The 19,183-nt window shown below is 41.7% G+C and overlaps 1 protein-coding gene across 1 annotated transcript in view; it reads left to right on the forward strand.

The window, feature by feature from the left end:
* VWA3B (von Willebrand factor A domain containing 3B) overlaps window positions 1-19,183 on the forward strand; it is a 250,813-nt gene that overhangs the window by 214,726 nt on the left and 16,904 nt on the right. Inside the window, exon 24 of the mRNA XM_053588419.1 lies at window positions 15,987-16,098. Within this exon, the coding sequence (XP_053444394.1) occupies window positions 15,987-16,098 (112 nt within the window). The remainder of the gene's footprint in view (window positions 1-15,986; window positions 16,099-19,183) is intronic.

Genomic DNA, 19,183 nt, shown 5'->3' on the forward strand with positions numbered 1-19,183 from the left:
TCTGTGATATTCTATTATCCATCCCAAAACAAAGTAAGACAGATGTGGAATAGTTCATCCAAAATTTTCCTCAATTCTAGATAATTTTTGAGAATTCACTGTCTGATAGTATAAAAATCATCCCCAAAGATTTGACCTTTGAGGTTCACTATGTTATATTTAGTCTTGGCCAAGTGATCACAAGTCTGCTGCTCTAGATTTTGCTGCTCTAGATTCTTGTGTTTGTTTTGTTTATTTGTTTTTCTTTCATTTTATTTTTTGCTCTTAAATCACATTGTTTTCCTTCTGTGTAAAAAACTATGTCCTTTGGGGCGGCGCCTGTGGCTCAGTGAGTAGGGCGCTGGCCCCATATGCTGAGGGTGGCGGGTTCAAACGCAGCCCTGGCCAAACTGCAACAAAAAAAATAGCCGGGCGTTGTGGCGGGCGCCTGTAGTCCCAGCTGCTCGGGAGGCTGAGGCAAGAGAATGGCGTAAGCCCAAGAGTTAGAGGTTGCTGTGAGCCGTGTGACGCCACGGCACTCTACCTGAGGGCGGTACAGTGAGACTCTGTCTCTACCAAAAAAAAAAAAAAACAAAAAAAAAACTATGTCCTTTGTACAAAATGCAAAAAAAAAAAATTTACTACAAACATCATATGTCTGCTAAGGTTATTCAAACTAAATAACTTCCTCAAAGAATTTGTTCAGTGTTTCTTTTTTTTATATATATATATATTTTTTTTATTGTTGGGGATTCATTGAGGGTACAATAAGCCAGGTTACACTGATTGCAATTGTTAGGTAAAGTCCCTCTTGCAATCATGTCTTGCCCCCATAAAGTGTGACACACACCAAGGCCCCACCCCCCTCCCTCCGTCCCTCTTTCTGTTCAGTGTTTCTTTGGGAGGCAGCATCTGATACCTCCAAACATTTTTCTGTCTATTGACCTTCCTCCCTTTGACGACCATGGTAGGGTGGGACCAGGTCTGCAGTGTTCTAGGTACTCCTGGTGCCTGAATAGTGCTGGGCAGCTCATGAGCATGTGTAAATATTTCAGTGGATAAATGAAAGAACAAAGAGAGCAGAGAAGGCAGACTGAAAGGAAGAGAAGATTTTCAGGGAAGGGTAATTCACTTTGAGCCTATTGATTCTTAGGTGTCCATGGTGAGGAAGGCCAGTAGACGGCACATTTGGAGCTTAGGAGAGAGGCCTCACTCAGTTAAGGAGACAGATTTGGAAGTCATTTGAGGCTGAGTGAGCAAGGAGGAGGAGGCAGCGGAAGGGACCAAGACAGGAAAGTGAGAGAAGCAGGAGCCCCAGGACAGAGAGCTGCAGGTTGAGCCAGGGTTGGGAGGTGGTTATGAGCCCTGGCTCTGGAGTCAGGCAGACCTGAAAGCAAATCCTAGGGCTGCCACTGTGCAGTTACGTGATCTCCTTAGGCCTTTCAAGCCTTGTTTCCTCATCTTTAAAACAGGGAAATCAAAATACCAACCTAAAAGATGGCTGAGAGACAGTGCACCTTGCACACTTGGGACAGTGTGCAGCACCAAGTCCTCAGCAGTAAATGTACTCAGGGCCTGTCATCTGCGATCACTGTTTCCATCATTAAAGCTTTGATCATAGAGCCTCAAAAAGTCATACAGAATGATTGTCTAAAAGCCATCTGATTCAGCGAGAGGAAGCTCATGAGTGATGTTGACCACAACAACGCCTGGTCAACGCCTGGTGGGTCCTGGAGCCAGTTTGGGGAGGAGTGGGGGGAGTGGAAGTCTAGAAGGACAATATAGGAAATGGAAGACTTTTGTTTCCAGATCTTCATAGGGAAAGTGTGGAGAAAGACGGTGGGACAAGAGAGGGCAGCAAGCCCAGGAGAAGGCATTTAGTTTGTGCAACGATGTCACTGGATCCACTGCCACCCCTTATTAAGGGCTGGGGCTCTCCCTTTACTGCCCTGCACCCGCAAAAGTTGCCCAAAGCCCCCACTCTCTGTTCAGAGGAGTCCCACGTGCCCAGGACAGTTGTCCATGGGTTTGGGGGGAGGCAGGGGTCATGGTTGGCAGCTTCTCTTCAGCATTCTTCCTACTGTTGGTGTGGCCCTCTGCAATGGAAGCTTCTGTGTTGTTTCCTTAAAACAATACTTCTCCTTACCATATGTGCTACATTCTGAGATTTTAAAATTCCATTTTTATCATGCCCCATTGATTTGATTTCATGACCACCCAAGAAGTCTCAGTGCAATAAACACTGGCTGGAAATAACAATAAGCTTGCAAGGCCTTCTGAGATCCTGAGATGAAAAAGTCATCATAGATGCTAATCATTTTTAATTATTCATTATATAAATAGAGTCTCATTTTTTATTCTTTTGGCAAAGGTCAAAGATTTGATCAATGATTATAAATTGGAGAAGAAGAAACCTTCTGTGAATTACTAAGCTCCCTGAATGTTTATTGCTAATGTGTAGCAAAAGATGTTCAAAATTCTTTTGGAGTAGGATTCAGTCAAAAATGCCCACATATAGCCAGCCATGTTGACTCGTACTTTAATACTTTGGGAGGTCCAGGTGAGAGGATTGTTTGAGGCCAGGAGATTGAGACTAGCCCAGGCTATCTATTGAGACCCTATCTATACAAAAAATTTAAAAATTAGCCAGGTGTGATGGCACACGTCTGTAGTTCCAGGTACTTAGGAGGTCTGAGCGACAGAGTGAGATCTTGTCTCTTAAAACATTGCTATGATCCCTGTATTTGGCCTGCTCCAGGGAACATTCTGGAGCGATGCTGGCACCCAGCATAGTTGCCCTGCTGGTTCTAAGTTCATGATTTTTGTCAGTGAGAAGCAGAAGTGAGAAGATGTGGCTACAAGGGTCTACTTTTTACACCCTGGCTTTCACTGGCTGGTCCCAGGTCAGACCTATGGAGAGAACCATTATTCCCACCTGCTCTGCCCAGCACCCTGCTCTAGGCACATTCCATGACTGATTGTATAATGGTCCCCCCATGTCCATAATCCACTGGCTTTATGGTGTCTCTGGAGACAGGTATTTGGCTTACTGACCCCATAATGAAAGGAGAAATCTTAAGTCTACAATGCTTAGTTCCCCTTGAAAACTCTCCTCACCAGCATCCCTCTGCACTGTGATTGCAGATTTCATCCTCACTGGCCAGTCCCGAGCCCTCAGAGCTGAGCTATATTAGAATTTGCTCAGGGCATAATTAAACTTCCATAACTCTATGGGGGCCTGGTCTAGGGCAGCCCAGCTGTGATTTCCTACAACATTTCCTTAGGAAATAAGGATTGTTCTCCAGAGCAAATCCTATAGAACCCAGGCCTAGAAAGATCCAAAGGTCTATCCCACCCATAGCCTTGACTGCCTTAGAAAATTAGAGCCAGAAATCTTTTTAAGCTGTAAGCAACTCTAAAGGAGGCCTTGGAAATGTACCCATGCAGATGGCTGCATATGTTCCCTTATCAAAGCTACAACCTGCAAGGCACCTGGAGTCTGTAGCCTTTAGGAATGGTGAATTGCCTGCTCTGCTCCATGAGAAACTGTCCAGAATAAGAAGAGCGAAGTTAGGAAGACACACACACACACACACACACACACAGAGGGTATAGGAGGGGTTGGGTGAGGTGGAACCAGGAGGATGAAGAGGAGAGAGAACATTTGCACTTGAGCACATTATGCTGATTTGTGATTTTGACAATATCCATGCAGGAGAATGTTAGCTGGAGAGACTTAGAGGAAAGGACTTTGAGTTATGTAAAATGAAGACAGAATATATACAGTTGTTTTCTGTGCTCCCTAATAACAATTACACCAGTTGTCATTCTTGCATTTTAACCTCCTCCTCTTTTTAGAGTTCTCAAGATTCCCCCTTTAGAAGGAGGTTGGAGGCTTCACATCTTAATTGAATCAGCCTTTATCATTCCACAAGTTAAAACTTTAGGCCGTTCTGCTGATATTTGGATCTGGTGGGAAGACTAGCTCACTAATGGCTGAGAACTATTCTCCAGTAGAGTAAGATCCTGTGTGGGGGCAGGAGGTTAACAAGTCCGGGCTGTGCACTGATGATGTTTCCATCACAGGAAGCATGACATGGGCACATTCAGTCCCTGCTATCCCCAGACAGCACTGTGGCAGTAAGTTAGCATCTGGAAATGGGACCCCAGAAGGGCCTCTAAGGGCAGTGTAGGAGATGTGGCCAGGGTGATGCTGAGAGCACAGAGAGTGAGGGGATTCCAAGAAGAAGGTGCCCAGCTCAAGTCTGTGCTAGTCAGCTGGGGTTTAAGGAGAGCGTTCTGCTCAGGAACACCAGTCAGTGGAGGAACTTCAAAGAAGGGAGGAAAAGTTCCCCCAAACTCTAGTATCTGAAAAGTCTCTGTCCAGTGTCCTGATGCTCAGGAGTGAGGAGGTTGTGTGTCAGTCCTGGCATCCCTGAGATGACGAAAACCCCACATCCAGGTCATGTTTTCATTCTCAAGCTAAGTCTCACTGGAGATTTCACCTGGGCAGACCCCAGCACCCTCCTGCCTCTACACTTATCTTTGTTCTGAGGCGTGAATTCTATCCAAGCACTTTAAACAGGCATCAGGGACAGTCTTCACCTTCCCTGTTTGGAGAAAGAGCACTGAGTGTGGTGGGCTTGGCAGAGGGGCCGGACAGGGAACAGAATCCTGCCGAGTCAGTTCAGAGTGAAGCAGGGTTAACGAAGGGACCTCCGCAGAGATGAAGGTAGCCAGGGTAAGGCCATTTGTCAGGAATTGTGAGGCGCCCAGGGACTAGCAATAGCAGGAAGTTGTCAGCACCCCCACATGTGAAGGGGCAATGGAAGGAAGGGCCAAGCCCACTGATAGGGCAGGAGGGGGCCCTGGAGCCACAGAGCAGGGCAGGAAGGGAGGGCAGGTAGTGGATCTGGGAGGCAGTGGGTGGAGGCAGGGTAGCCAGTCCAGAGAGGTAGTCATTTGAAAAGCTTTAAGGTCTCACTCCTGTGTGAGATATTTGTACAAAGTAGGTAGCTGGCAGGGGTTCTTACATGAGCAATGACATGAAAGTGGCTCCAGTGGGTGTCTGCTGCTCATCTCTGGGGTGTCAGGAGATGGATAACTGCATCAGGTAGATGTGAACCACAAATCCCAGAGCTTCAGTAACTTTCAGATTTAAATACTTCAGATTTTTCTCTCTTTGATTTTTTTTTCCTAGGAGAGCAATGAGAGAAAATTCGCTAAGATGTTACAGGTTTGCTTTTCAAGCTGGAGAAGAAGAGTTTTGTTGGTTTTTTTTTTTTAATGTAATACATATTTATTAGATTTCTTTGCTCCTGCAAACACACATACATACACACACATTCATCTTTTCATAAAAGCCCTTGAAGTTGTTATTTATTAATATTTGATGGGAGATTTCACTTTCAGAGTGATTAACTCTTCTCTGCTGCCCTGGATTTGGGGAGGTGAAGGAATGTGTCTAGTTCATGGTCCCATCTGTGTAACTGTTTCTCGTGCATCTCAAGGAGCCGTTCACACAGCACAAAGCTGCACTTACTGGGGCCAGGGGGAGGCCAGAGAGGCCCTGGAGAGGGAAGTGGAATGTGTGTTTCTCATGCTGTGTTTTCTAAAGTTTACGAAGAGGAAGTGGGAAAAAAAGCTGCACAAAAGCACCATTCTACCACCCTTTGGTTTTTAGAACAAGATAAGTGCTCATGACTACTGAAAGGGTGAGATGGGGTATAAACCGTCCCCTCCAGCTCTGGACTCCCAACCAGTACCTATTCCCGGCTTTCCTGTGGGTCCCCACCCAGAAGTGCTATACTTGAGAGTAGTTTTCAAGAGGACTTTGCTTCCTCTTGAGGGCTGAGGCAGGAAATTCCACTTATAGGTTCACTACTTCTTGGGTACAAACTTGCCTCCTATTAGAGCAGAAGGGCCCTGGGAAAGAAAGCACACTGAGGCCTTCCAAGTCACTTACCATGGGTCATTCATGCTGTGGCCTAGAGAGGTGGGGCAGGAGTTTGCTAGATTTACATTTTCCTATAAGGTATTTTTCTCATTTAAAGAGATACAGATGCTGGCTGTTCTCTGGGTGGGGGAAATTCCTTTACATCTAAATAAGAGAAGAGAGTCTCAAAACACTCCAGGCTGTCCTCCTCATCAGGGTTTTAAAGGGTGTTGGATTACTCCCAGAGCCAGTTTGCCCATGTTCTGGTCTCATTATGAGGGACCCTGGTGAGAGGAAAGGGCAGAACCTGCCTGACCCTGCAGTGTGGTCGTGATTAGCTACAGCAGTGGCAGATTTCACTTCATCTTAAGGACAAGTGTGGACAGAGGAGCGTGTTGGAGCTGTGCCTGGGACAGTTTGGAGATTGTATGTGGCAGAGTTCAATAATTTGAGGCAGGAAAAATAGTTATTAGCAGTTTTTAAACAAGATTTTTAGCCAAAGACTAGTTCTAGTTAAATTGTAGAAATATGTTCTATACCTGATGTGAACAAAGAAGCATGTTGCTTGTCAAGTGGAAAATTTTAAAGGATCAAATGTTTAGTAGCTCCACTATCTCCACCCATGCAAGCCGAAGAGCATGCCCTTGGGATAAAGTCACAAAATGAAAAGAGGGTGGCACCATTTGGGTCTCTAGTCCACATCACCTGGTGATCGAATCTGGAAACAAGAGGAATTGGATTATCTGAATTTTGTAGACAAGGCTGAATCCAATTACCCAGCACACGGCATCCCTCCTGCCAGGCTAATAGCTCATGGGACTTCCTCACTGAAACCGGTATGCAGCTATTCTCACGTTCCTAACCTGGATGTACTGGTTTATTTATTTAGTGCTAGCATTTCTTGGGTGCTCTCCCCTGAGCCGCCACTAACTCTCTCATCACCATGTATTTCTTTTCAACCCCCCGTGGTTCATATTTTGTGTGTACATACAGGCGAGGTATAACAGACAGGAAAGGATAAAGGTTGAAGGATGTCCTTTGACATGGGCTACATCATGCCTCTACAGTCTTTGACACAGGATTCAAACATAGGCTATCATCTTTATGAAACAAAGTAGCCAATATTCCAGCTGAAGTGATGGCATGTCTAGCTGCCCTGACGAGATGTCTTTTCATGCTGGGAAGCCCATGTCCTAGTTCACAGGATGAACCATTGTCTTAAAGCCTGCCTGGTAGGCTTGTTTTTCCAAGGCTGCTCTGCTATATCAGTAGTGGAGCCCCATTAACTGTGCCATGATAACAATGTCTCAGCTAAGTAGGCTGGTTGAATGGTTCCTTCCGTAGAGCTCCATCCATGCTGTGGAATCAACCAGAAATCAATTATTGCCATTAGTAATAATGGTTAGAAACAAAACAGAGTAAAATGTAACTTACTTTACAAATTCCTTTAGGATCTGTTCTGGTCCTTTCCGGTGAGCGCACAGTCATATTCTCTTAGCCATTTGGAAAGGCATGTTCTTAGGCAGCGTTAGAGTGTTAAGAACAAATGCCGTGGCACTCCCCATTGCTAGCATTCACTGTTGTAGCCCAAATGAGAGAAGGTCCTCACAGAGTGAATGGCTTTTCTGTATCAGATGAATTGGGAAGTGAGTGGCAACTATAGAAAAAAAAGAGTTCTCTGATTATTTTAGGCAGATTTGTACCTCCAGACCCATTTGGAAAATGTAGAAAGAAATCTCACCGGTTAGCTTCTGGCTAAGACATTGAGTGAATCAATATTTGGAATCTAAAGATAAAAGAAGCCTACTTAAATAAATTATGTGGCTCTACTTGTTCAGAATTTTTAAAAGGCATTGTACATGTATCTAGGCACAGGTTCTCATAAATGACCCATCATACTGATGAAAGCAAAAGATGTGGACATCTTTGTGGAATTATAGTGATTTGTCTGGAGGCAGGGAAGATATCTGATAGCCATAGTGACCAAAAGTACATCCACAGCCAACTGGTCTTTGATGTGAACACTGGTGGCATGAAGCACAGTGGCTTTGGAAGTTAAGCTTTTTGTAAAGGTGAGATTTTTAAGCAGCAGCCAATTTACCTTGGCATGTTTCAGATTCTATGAGATTCTAAATTGTGAGTTATTAGAATATTTGCCATTGAGGCTCCCACTGAAGAGCTGACTATGGGAAACTGTGGCCATGCCTTTGGAGTATGACGATGGAAAACTGCACTACTCACGTTTTCCGTTCCGCCCGGTGTGTGTCTCCCACCTTGCAGAAATGGCACACAAGGGTAGCAAGCTTGTGCCTCTGTCTTTGTATACACGTGGCCTGACAGGTTCCCAGGAGTGCATAGCCAAGACCCTCCTGGACAGAAATATGAAACTAGAGAGTTTTAGAGATTCATTTCATTTATCCCCTCATTTTGCACATGCAGAAACCCAGGAAGGTTAAAAGATGCCGAAAGTTGCACCTCCAGGTGGACAGCACGCCATCTTATTTTTTCTGTCTCCTCTCCTGGCCCCAGCTCCTCCTTTTGAGGTCACTTTCAGACTGCAGCAGGCCATTCTGAATCTCCAACAGGAAGGAGTGATTGAGTTTCTCACTTGGGCAGAAGCTCAGGAACAAGCAGGTGACATTCACCTTCCCCCAGGGATGTTGGGCCATTCTCTTTGATATACTGATTGCCTCAGTAAAAGTACAAAGTCCATAAGAAGGGAGGGACCCAAGGAAAATCTGGCTAAATGAGGGCATCATAAACAAAAGAGTAAAGTTCACTGCACATTTTGTCCATGGCTACAGAGGCTGCAAACAACACTAGCCTGAATACTTAATCATATCTCGTAATTCCTTTGAGAGCTTAACCGCTTGGTGTATTAATTCTTCACTGCTAATGACCTCACTCTAAGTTTTCATCTTGGAGGATATAAACCCTACTCTTACTTCTTTTAATGAACCTGAAAAGAATCTCCAAAGAGATCCAAATGATAGATGGCTGCAACAGAACCAAGTCACATCAGGGCACCATGGAAACGAGCCCACTTATTTCCAGAACCCAAACTGTATTGAACGTGAATAATGACCCAAGAGTAAATGGTGTTCTGACTGCCTGAAGTTATTTAAATTTTTATAGTCAATTGCCTCATAAATCAGAGATTTCCTTAAGTGGAGGCCTGCAGATGAACTCATAAAGTGTGCATTGAATACTTTATTTATGATATAACTATAGCACTATAAACATTCAGATACAGCACTGCAGAAGATGGCATACAAATGCCTAGGAAAACACTTTATGGTGGGCTTTGCATCAGGAAGAATAGAAGCATCTGATGATGTGTAAAGGGGAAACACTGGAGAATGATTTCACTGGGCACTCTAATTGCCGTGGAGGACTAATTCCTTTAAGAAATCCAAGAATTGGCTGGGTGCAGTGGCTCACACCTGTAATCCTAGCACTCTGGGAGGCCGAGGCAGGTGGATTGCCTGAGCTCAGGAATTGGAGACCTGCCTGAGCAAAAGCAAGATCTCGTCTCTAAAAATAGCCGGGTGTTGTGGTGGGAACCTGTAGTCCCAGCTACTTGGGAGGCTGAGGCAAGAGGATCATTTGAGCCCAAGACTTTGAGGCTTGATGCCATAGCACTCTACCCAGGGTCTCAAAGTAAGACTCAGTCTCAAAAAAAAAGAAAAAAAAAAAAAAGGTCTATGGGGGGCAAGACATGATTGCAAGAGGGACTTTACCTAACAATTGCAATCAGTGTAACCTGGCTTATTATACCCTCAATGAAGCCCCAACAATAAAAAAAAAAAAAGGAAAGAAAGAAACCCAAAAATTAACAAGTTCATGGTTAAGAAAGAAAAGAAATGAGAAAAAATCTAGGATAAAAAATATTCTCCATTTCTGCAATGTGACAATTTGGAGGAAAAGGCCTATTTGGTTTATCTTTTGATTTAAAAGTGGAATTCAGACGATTCTGTGCTCATTCACTCATTCAGCTCCCTACAATATATGCAAAATACCATGAGCAATTATAGAGATAATAATAATTGATTGCCTATTTTTACCTTTAAAAACTCCAGATTTTAGAAGTCTAATTTGCACATCATGAAATTTACCTATTTAACATCAGTGATTTTTAGTAAAACTGACAGAGTTGTCAACCAACAGCATAGTCCAGTTTTAGAACATTGTCATCATCCCAGTGAGATCCCTCATGCCCATTTGCAATCAGTGTCTGTTCACACCCTCACCTTCAAGTAACTACTAATCCATTTCTGTCTTTATAAACTTGCCTTTTCTGTATATTTTTATATGTAAATGGCTGGATAATATTCTGTTGTATAGATATACCACATTTTGTTTATCCATTCCCCAGTTAATGGACATTTGAATTATTTCCACCTTTTCGTTACTGTGAATACATCTAAGTCATTTCAGTTTGGGGATCTAGTGATTGCTTTTTACCTGGAAAATTGGTCGTATTTGTTTGCTTTTTTTGTACATTGCATTTTTTTATTGTATAATGGACATTTTGAATATGATGTTTTAAAATTCTGGATTCTCTGGAGAAAGCTGAATTTCTTTAATTTTCATTAAACCTGGTTAGGTTTAGACTGAAAATTCTGTCTTACTTTCTATGGGCAATGGTTCCCATGACAGTTCAGTTTTAAATGTTGTGTTATTTCCTTTAAGTCTGCCATATACCTACATCTCTTAGGGTTTATTCTGGTAGTTTGGGATTTGGACAGTGTTTTAAATTGTATTACAATTCTCAAAGTCTAATATAGCTTTTAAGATAGCTGACCAGAGATACCAGCTGCCAGATCATCTCAGAAAGAAGGAAACAAACAAACAAATATAGATCAAGTGTAAATTCATGGGGAAAGTGCCAGAACCTACCAGAGATTCCACAGGAAGAAGTTGCAGAGCAGAACAAAAAGGAGCAAGGTATCAGCAGAAATAAACCCCCAAGAGTCCTGAAGTCCAACAAAAAGGACAGGTGTGGTGGTTTGTTTCTCCCTAACATCTCTGGTGGTCAGCAGGCTCCCAAGCTGCTGGAGAACATTTTTACGCTCATGAGCCCAAAAGTGCTGCCACCAGCGAACTGGGAGCTTCTTGAGAACAATGTGCCAGGTTCCCAGCCCCATGACCACAGACCCAAGCTGAGGTGGCAGATGCCATATTGCTTCTCCACCCACCATGTGCCTTTCTCCTCCCCAGGGGGCTTCATCGTTCTTTGTTATCTTGCTCATTCCCACATACACAAGTCACCAACTCTGGCCCAGACTGTGGGAGTCACAAGAGCCAGTGGATTCCGGGGGATCTGTATGATCCTAGATACAGACATTCCGTCTGGGTCGTCTGCCTTCCAGAGAGAGGGACAGAGACACCCAGAGCACTAACTCTCCTCCATAGAGATTATTTTCCTCCCTTTTCTCTCCCCCTCCCATGGCTACTGAGAGAGAGGACTGAACCACGGCTCTCAGGAGCCACTAATTTCTCTCTATTAGTGCATCTACCACAACGAGGCTTCCACAGAGAGTGAGGCTTAAACTTTTACTCAGAAAAGAAGAAGGAGATATTATAACTGATACCACAGAAATACAAAATATCTTCTGTGAATACTATGAAAATCTCTATGCACATAAACTTGAAACTATAAAGGAAATGGAAATTCATGGAAATGCACAACTTCCCAAGACTCAATCAGAAAGAAATAGAAGTCCTGAACAGACCAATAATGAATAACAATATTGAAGTAATTAAGAAAAACTCCCAACAAAATAAAGCCCTGAATCAGGTAGATTCATAGCTGAATTTTATCAAACCTATAAAAAATTGCTGGTACCCATGCTATAGAAAATATCCGTAATGTTAAGAAAGAAGGAATCCTGCCCAATTTATTCTGTAAAGCCAGTATCCCCTTGATACCAAAGCCAGGAAAGGACAAGACAATAACAACAACAAAACTACAGACCAATATCCCTTATGAATATACATGCAAAAATCCTCAATAAAATACTAGTAAACCAAATTCAACAACACATCAAAAGAATAATCCACCATGACCAAGTGGGCTTCATCCAGGGATGTAGCATATGTAATGATTACATATGTGATGGTTCAACATATGTAAATCAATAAATGCAATTCACTACAGAAGCAAAAACAAAGCCCATATGATCATCTCAGTAGATGCAGAAAAATCATGTGACAAAAATGCAGCAACTTTTCTTAATAAAAACCCTCAAGAAACTAGGTATGGAAGGAACATATCTCAAAATTATAAAAGCCATATATGACAGACACACAGCCAACATCATATTGAATTGGGAATAGTTGAAAGCGTTTCCCCTAAGAATGGAACAAGACAATGCTGCCCACTGTCACCACTTCTATTCAGCATAGCACTGGAAGCCCTAGCCAGAGCAATCGGGCAAGAGAAGGAAATAAAGGGTGTCTAAGTTGGGCAAGGGGAGGTCAAACTCTGACTATTCGTTGATGATATGATCTTATATCTAGACAACTCCAAAGACTCTACCAAGAGATTCATGGAATTGATAAATTCAGCAAAGTCTTAGGTTACAAAATCATTGTATGCAAATAAGTAGCATTCCTATACACTAATAACAGTCAAGCTGACAGTCAAATTAAAGACTCAATACCATTCACAATATCTACAAAAAAAAAAAAAATACCTAGGAATACACTTACCCAAGGAGGTGAAAGATCTCTAAAGGGGAATTGTGAAACACTGAGGAAAGAAATTGCAGAGGACCCAAATAAATAACAAAACACATATTTATCATTCTCATGGATCAGTACAATCAATTTTGTTAAAGTAATTACAGATTCAATGCAATCCCCATTGAAATACCAACATATTTCATAGCTCTAGAAAAAATAATTCTGTGCTTTGTATGGAACCAGAAAAGAGCCATAATAGCCAAAGCAATTCTTAAGCAAAAAGAACAAAACTAGAGGCATCACATTACCAGACTTCAAACTATACTACAAAGTTATAGTAACCAAAACATCATGGTATTGGCACAAAATAGTGGCATAGACCTTTGGAACAGAACAGAGAACCCAGACATTAAACCATCTACATACAACTGACTGATCTTTGACAAAGCAGACAACAATATATACTGGGGAAAAGAAGCCCTGTTCAGTAAATGGTGCTGGGAAAATTGGATAGCCACATAAAGAAAAATGAAACAGTATCCACATCTCTCACCTCTCATAAACATTAATTCAAGATGGATAAAAGTCAAAAATGTAAGGCATGAAATCATGAGAATTCTAGAAGAAAATGTAGGAAAAACTCTTCTATATATTGGCCTACACAAAGAATTTATGAGTAAGACACAATGGCAATTAAAGCAATAACAAAAATAAATTAATGGGACTTGATTAAATTAAAAAGCTTCTGCACAGCTAAGGAAATCATCAGTAGAAAAAATAGAATAAAATATTTGGCAGCTATACATCCAATAAAGGGCTCAGAATCAGAATCCACACAAGATTCAGGCAAATCAGCAAGGAAAAAGCAAACTATTCAAAAGTGGGCAAAAGACATAACAGAGGGTTTTCAAAACAGGACAGACAAATGTCCATTAAACATATGAAAAAATGCTCAATGTCACTAATTATCAGGGAAATGTGAATCAAAACCACAATAAAAAAAATCACCTTACCCCTGCTAGAATGGTTTTTGGAGTACTACTCAGCCATAAAAAGGATGAATCGATGCCTTCTGCAAAAATTTGAATGGAACTGGAGACCACTATCCTAAGTGAAGTATCTAAAGAATGGAAAAGCAAACACCACATGTATTTCTTATTAAATTGGAACTGATTGATGAGCAGACATGCACCCAGAGGGAAGTAAAACTCAGTGGAAATCAAGGGCAGGGGTGGAAGGGGCTGGGCAAAAACCTATCATACCTAATGGGTACAATGAACACTCTGGGTGATGGGCACACTTACGTCCTCAGCTCAAGCATTGTAAAAATAATTCATGTAACCTAAAATGTTTGTACTCTTGTAATATTTTGAAATTAGGTGGTGCCCATGGCTCAGTGGGGAGGGCGCTGGCCACATACACCAAAGCTGGCAGGTTTGAACCCAATCTGAGCCAGCTAAAATGATGACAATTGCAACAACAACAAAATAGCCAGGCATTATGACCTGTAGTCCCAGCTACTTGGGAGGCTGAGGCAAGAGAATTGCTTAAGCCCAAGAGTTTGAGGTTGCTGTGAGCTGTGACGCCTTGGCACTCTACCCAGCGTGACAGCTTGAGACTCTTGTCTCAAAAAAAAAAAAAAAAAAATATATATATATATATATATAAATTTAAAAATTAATTCTCAAAGCCTTTGCTATGCTTTCTGCACAGGGGTGAGTCCAGGACTTTGGTTCAATCATATAGAAAAATTAAGTCATGGCTCGGCGCCTGTAGCTCAGCAGCTAGGGCGCCAGCCACATATGCCAGAGCTGGTGGGTTCAAACCCAGCCTGGGCCTGCCAAACAACAATGACAACTACAACCAAAAAATAGCTGAGCATTGTGGTGGACACCTATAGTCCCAGCTATTTGGGAGGCTGAGGTAAGAGAATTGCTTTAGCCAAGGGTTTAAGGTTGCTATGAGCTGTGACATCACAGCACTCTATTGAGAGTCCGAGAGTAACGTAGTGAGACTCTGTCTCAAAAATAAAACAAAGAAAAAGAAAAAGAAAGTCATCCTCTTCACTAGTTCCTTCCTCTCTGAGATTTCTTTATTATTAATTTTTATCAAAAGTACTTCTTTCCAATATTTCTTGATTTTATGATTCATTATGTTTAAACAATATTTTTATTTCACTCTATAAAAAAGATGATAGTTTTACTCTCATCACTTCCCTCTTCTTATCTTGCTCCTAATATTGGATATTTATAGTATTTTTTGTCCTATTGGCTACATTTGTAGCATTTCATTTAATTTACGTAAGCCTCTGTTTCTTGATATATCACGTTTCGTAATCTTCAATTCCTGGCACCACATGGTGGGAGATACCTGTGCCAGTGTTTTTTCTTTCCCCTCTCATTCCAGTGTTCTGCAAGCTACACAATGAGCTTTTTGTGTTACCAATGTTTTGCTCTTTCCAAAGGTTTACTATGAATGTTTAAAATTTTTCTTCAAAAAAACCCCACAAAACAGTGTTTGCATTGTTATGACTGGATAAATATTTTCAATATTGGAACAAGTCATAGCTTAAGAGTTCTCATCCCTCCTCAAGGTTTTATGTGAGATGAGGATTAAAGGTTCTATTGAAGATTAGATGAATGGGATGGGCATGTTTTTGCTTAGTTATAACTAGGAATGTCTTTATTTTGTTTTGATTTATAGCTTTCCTGGGTTTAGAATTCTAGATTGAAATGCATTTTCTCTCAGAGCTTTGAAAGCACTGCCCTACTGCCTTCTAGCACCCCTTGTTACACCAAGGAGGAGTTAGGAGGAACAAGGATAATCCATTTATGAGCTAGTCTCAACCCATGGATTTCTCTCCTCTTTGTAAGACAAGTGAATATAAGGGTTTTTCCTTGTTCTGAAGAGGTGGGATGGGATGTTGCCACTGGGATTCCATGCTTATCTCTCCCAAATAGCTGACTGACTTTTCTGCTGAAGGACCCATTGACCCCTCACGATTCTAGGAAGGTGGTAGGGCTGCTTACGGTACTGAACTAGTCTTCGCTCTCCAGCTTTGAAGCTATTGTAAAATTTCAGGAATTCTAGTTGTATATATAATTTTTCCTTATTTCTCTTTTCTTCAATTAGTCCTCCAATTCTCCTTTTACTCTAAGCTGAAGTATGAAAATTGTGGAGGGTAGAAATTTCCCTTATCAAAAGGGTTTATTTTTAATTGACATGGAACCAAAAGTACTCCAAAGTAAGTACACAGTATAAGTATGTTCCATACCCCTTCAATAGCGTGAACCTCAGTAGAAATTTCCAGGATACCCAGAACTTAGGATTTTCGCTATCTGCATTACCTTTTTCTCATCAATTATTACTGTTTTGTCTTTTTCAGCCGCAGAAATTGCAAGCCAACTCAACAAAGAAAACCAAACCAAAAAAGCCAGATCCCCTCAAAGGCCAGAAGGTTATTGCAAGATGTGATGAAAATGGATTTTATTTTCCAGGTAGATTTGTTGTTGTTGTTGTTGTTAAATAGTTTGATTTTGGGGACCAGAGGCTTCAACCTGTACTTTCCCTAGAACTTGACATTTCATGAGCTGGGCTACAGTATTATACTTCTCAAACGAAATGATGATGAAATGTCTTTCCATATTTGTGGCAAAAGAAAAAGAAGCCAGAAAAAATATTTTTATTTTAATCTGTCGGGTTTTTTTAGTAGACATATTTTTATTCCACATCTACTCTGTTCCATGTATGTAACATTCTGAAAGCTCTGGTCTACTGCAGTGAGCAAACAGAAAATTCTTGTTTTTATGGAGGTTACATCTTAGTAAGGGAGACAGACACGCAAACAAACAAGTAAAATATACAGTATATGGGATACAGTGCTGCTATAGAGGAGTGTTTTTCAGTATTTTTTGCTTGAGACGCACTTAAACCTATAGTCAAACTTGCATGGCAAACTTAAATTATGTTGATCAAAAAAAAAGAGTGAACAAAAAGAATATACTTACTGTGCTTTGAACTTCTTTTGAAAATAATTTAAGTAATGATCTTTAAGTTTTTGTGGCATACCTAAGATCCTCTCACAATACTCCAGTTGAAAATCACTACTATAGAGGAAAATCAAGCCACCATGGGAGTTGAGAATGTCAGGCTGAAGATCATCATTCTAAATACAGTGGTTAATGAAGAGGTCCTGGGAAAGGTGATAGGTGAATAAGGATTGAAAATAGTCAGGGCAGGCCATGGGATTATATAGGGCAGTGGTTCTCAACCTGTGGGTCGCGACCCCTTTTTAACAATGAAAATACATTGCAGCATTCAGGAGGTTGAGAACCACTGATGTAGGGGAAAGATTTCTAAGCAAGGGAACAGCAGCACAAAGGCCTGAGTCTGGAGCACCCAGGGAGGGTGTGTTGGAGGCAGAGCAAGGGGACTGGTCCAGCTGGACCTCAGAGGTTTGCCCAGGACTTCCTGTGGGAGACGTGATCCTTAAAGGAATCAAGCAGGTACTGGGGGGTGGAGCTATGAAGGGAGAGTGATAGTAATAGGTATGAGGATCTAGAAGCAAAGAAAAACATTTTATATCTGGAGAAATAAAGTTGGTTATGGTTGAACCTAGAATGCAAAGGAAGGGTGGAAAATAATAAAGCTCTTCTGAGACATCAGTACAGGGCTATTCTTAAAGGGTCATGTTAAGAAGTGTGTACTTGACCCTGAGGGCATTAGGGAGCCGCATTAAACAGGCAGAAACATAATTACACTTGAAGTTTAAAAATGATCCCTCCCGTTGCCGTGTGAAGAGCGATATGAAGTAGGTTAGGATGTCACTCTGATCCCTGGCTTGGGACAATAGGTAGAAAGCCGTACCTACTACGGAGTAATGATGTGGAGAAGAAGATGATGAGAGGTGTTTGTGACATGATGAATTGCAGTGCCTATGAGATGGCACAATTGAAGATGGTGGAGAAGCAATTGGAGACATGGGGCTGGAGGCTGGAGAAGAAATCTCTCCAGAGATAGAGATTTGGGAGTCAACGCAAAAATTGTCATTGAAATCACAGGAAGGACGCCTGTAATCCCAGCACCCTGGGAGGCCCAGGTGGGTGGATTGCCTGAGCAAGAGTGAAACCCTGTCTCTAAAAAATAGCCGGGCGTTGTGGCAGGTGCCTATAGTCCCAGCTACTCGGGAGGCTGAGGCAAGAGAATCACTTCAGCCCAAGAGTGTGAGGTTGCTGTGAGCTATGACACCATAGCACTCTACCAAGGATGGCAAAGTGAAACTCTGTCTAAAAACAAAAACAAACAAAAAACAAAAAGTCACAGGAAGGGTCTGTGGGGAAGAGAGAACTGGAGAAAACCTTGAAGAAGCTCTATCAGGTAGAAAAAGATTACGCAGCAGAAACATAGCTGGCCTTGCCTAGGCATGATCTATCAATGACCAGTTGAAAGAATAATTATTATTTAAATTTAATTAGATGATCTCTTTAGATGGGGAAAAAGTATTTCAGCTGGATTTTTGTTTTCCTGCAGGCATATAGAGAGAGCTGACAACTGGGGTATCTTATCTGAAATTTAATAAATGTGCTTTGGAGTTTCCTGGACAAGAGTGAAACAGACCTGAGCATTTGAGATGAGCACATAGGCTAAGAACAGGGGCTGGGCAGCTTCCATTTCTCTGGGGCTCAGACTTGCTGACAGGTGATTGATTATAGGAGGCCCCTCCTGCTTGAGAAACTGGATTTTCTGAATTTGAGCCTTGAAGAGGGTTCTGTGGCTAATTTGGCAGTCAAACAGAAATGCTGAAAAGAATTCCAAATGGCTGGGTTAGAGCTTGAGATCAGTCTGAGGCCAGGACCCTGGAGAAAAGTAAAATGGCTTGGCCTTTCCCCGGCACCATCCCTGTGTGATGAGAAGATTCCAAAGACCTACTGGAGAAATAGAGAGACTGAGCCATACCAGGGCCGCATGCAGGGCCTGAGGCCACATCAGCATTTTGTTTTTAATGTGCAGTTAGAGGCAGAGAGCATTTCTGTGTTCCTAATGGCTGCGTGGGATCTGACTCACTGGGAATTTTAAATTTGTGGCTGAGATAAAACTCAAGTCAGTTTGGAGGAAATAAACACTTGAATTTAGTCATATAATCAGCAATTTTGACTAGTGTCTAGTAATAAACTTTGACTCAGCCAAATTAAATGATGGGTGTGGATTATCTGGATGTACTTAGTTTGGGTGAGACGATGAGACATGTTTGTGACATGATGAATTGTGACATGATGAATTACAGCGCCTATGTCCTCTCCCCACAGTCAACTAATCTTTAATTGAGAATTTCAACTTTAATAGAGATTTTTTTAATTAAAATATTTCAAATATACCCAAAAGAAATAATACAAAACACTCTTTACCCAGATTTGCCATTTTTTAACACCTTGTCACATACTTCATGCATTATTTTATTTTATTCATTTTCTCTCTCCCTCCCTTCACCTTTACACATAACTTGTACACATTATTTTTTTTCAGAACTCTTAGAGATTGGGTAACCCCCTTAATCCATCTATGTTTATTTCTGAAGAATAACAA

This window comes from Nycticebus coucang, chromosome 4 (genome assembly GCF_027406575.1).
Source record: "Nycticebus coucang isolate mNycCou1 chromosome 4, mNycCou1.pri, whole genome shotgun sequence".
NCBI classification, from domain to species: domain Eukaryota; kingdom Metazoa; phylum Chordata; class Mammalia; order Primates; family Lorisidae; genus Nycticebus; species Nycticebus coucang.